The sequence below is a fragment of the Antrostomus carolinensis genome, unplaced genomic scaffold (genome assembly GCF_000700745.2).
Source record: "Antrostomus carolinensis isolate BGI_N321 unplaced genomic scaffold, ASM70074v2 scaffold16429, whole genome shotgun sequence".
NCBI lineage: Eukaryota > Metazoa > Chordata > Aves > Caprimulgiformes > Caprimulgidae > Antrostomus > Antrostomus carolinensis.
Genome location: NW_010338037.1, coordinates 1,088 through 3,087, shown reverse-complemented (window position 1 = coordinate 3,087; position 2,000 = coordinate 1,088). Strand labels below are relative to the sequence as shown.

Sequence of the window (2,000 nt, the reverse complement as noted above, 5' to 3'; positions counted from 1 at the left end):
TTGGGAAAAACGACAACTGGCAGCTGAAGCACTTCATTCTCTTCGACGCATTGAGTGTCTGCTGTTTGAGTGTCAGCATCACCGATGGGACCCTACACAGCCTATAAATCTTTATCTAGCAGTCACCCAAAAGGGTGCGGTAGGGGTCATAGGTCAGGGGACTCCAGAGAAGCCTAAGGTGCTATGGTGGCTTCTCTCCAATCAGATTTCTACTGCATTTATGTCATACATAGCTGCATTAAGCAAACTCATAATTAAAGGCAGAACAGCAACAATCAAGCATTTTGGCATAGAACCACAAAGCTTGTGGCTGCCGCTAAAGAGGGCACAATGGGATGAAGTAGCCAGTAAACAGGACTGCATGGCTATAGCTCTAGAAGGCTACACTGGAGACATTCAATTTGGCTCTACGTTAGAGCTTTATAAACATTTGCCTCTTCTACAACCAGCACTCACTCGGAGAGTTCTGAGTGAGCCTCTGCCTGGTCCCACGGTCTTCACAGATGCCTCTTCATTAACTAATATTGCAGTAGTAGTGTGGAAAACAGATAATGAATGGCATTGCGTAAGATTGTCTGAACCAAATAACGGTGCTCAGGAACTCGAAGCCCTAGCGGTAGCTCATGCCCTCACATTATGGCCTGAACAGCATCTAAACATCGTTACGGACTCCATGTTTGTTTATAAGCTCCTGCTCAATATGGTCACTCCAGGATGGGCAGGCACTCCAATAGCCATCATGTTGGAAGATGCCTTACAAAAAAGGAGAACCACGGTAACCATTATCCATGTAAAAAGTCATGTATCCCATCTGGGATACGACCAAGAAGGCAATGAGAAGGCTGATTCTGCTGCCAAAGGCGTATGGACGCTAGCTCGAGCACGAGAAGTGCATGACCACTTACATATCGGGGCCAAAGCATTAGCCAAACACTGCAACATTCCTATTACGGCAGTGAGAGATGTAGTAGCCACTTGCCCTCACTGTCAATGGTCATCTCTATGGGGCACTGGAGTTAATCCTCGTGGCCTCAAAGCCAACCAGTTATGGCAGACGGACTTTACTCTTTGTCCGTTGCTCAAGCCACGACCTTGGCTCGCAGTAACAGTTGATACCTATAGTGGTTACATTGTAGCAACTCAACATAAAAGTGCTACCGCTCGTGCTGCTCAATATCATTGGACGACCATCATTGCTTGGTTAGGTCTTCCTGTTACTATCAAAACCGACAATGGTTCTTGCTTTACCGCTCAATCCACTAAAGATTGGGCACATAAGTGGGGCATACAATTATTATATGGAATCCCTTCTAATAGCCAAGGACAAGCTATAGTAGAGCGTGCAAATCAAACACTGAAGACTAAGATCCAGTGTCTTGGGGAGGGGGAAGGGTACAGTGGTACTATCCCCAACTTCAAACAGACTGAAATTTTAATGCACGCACTCTATTCTTTAAATCATTATATTCGTGGAGATGAAACCAAATCAACAGTAGAAAAGCATTGGATAGCAAAAGCCATTGACAATGGCCCACCTGTTTTAGTACGTTTTCCTGAGAAAGGAGTATGGGACTCAGGTTGGCAACTGGTTACCCAAGGGAGAGGATATGCAGCAGTTAAGCGAAATGAATCTATCAAGTGGGTACCCGCTTGATGGGTTAAACCAGACCTCAAAAAACCCCCTTAACTTTTGTAATCGTGTCATTTTAAGTCTGTCTTTCTAGGTTTTGCTGTAACATGCAGAAAGAAAAAGAAGAGTATAAAGCGGAAATCTTATGCCCGATTTGCAGAACCTGTGACCCTTGGATCCTCTGGCAGTGCTACCAGTGTCAGCGACAAGTCTGGAGAAGACAATCACAATCCTGCCGTTGGTGTGACCACTGCCTCCGACAACAACATAGGCTTCCCTGTATATTGCACACAGCAGGACATGTAGAAAGTAACTCTTATGGTACCAGCGAAGAAGTCGAGCAATATACTAACTGGTACCACTGCGTGCA

General features: G+C 45.4%; 1 protein-coding gene across 1 annotated transcript; it reads left to right on the top strand.

Moving 5' to 3' along the window:
• The first annotated feature begins 361 nt into the window (after window positions 1-361).
• On the top strand, window positions 362-1,687 carry LOC104520356 (endogenous retrovirus group K member 25 Pol protein). The gene is given in 1 exon segment (XM_029086846.1): window positions 362-1,687. A coding segment is annotated over 1 exon segment (1,326 nt).
• The last annotated feature ends 313 nt before the right edge of the window (window positions 1,688-2,000 follow it).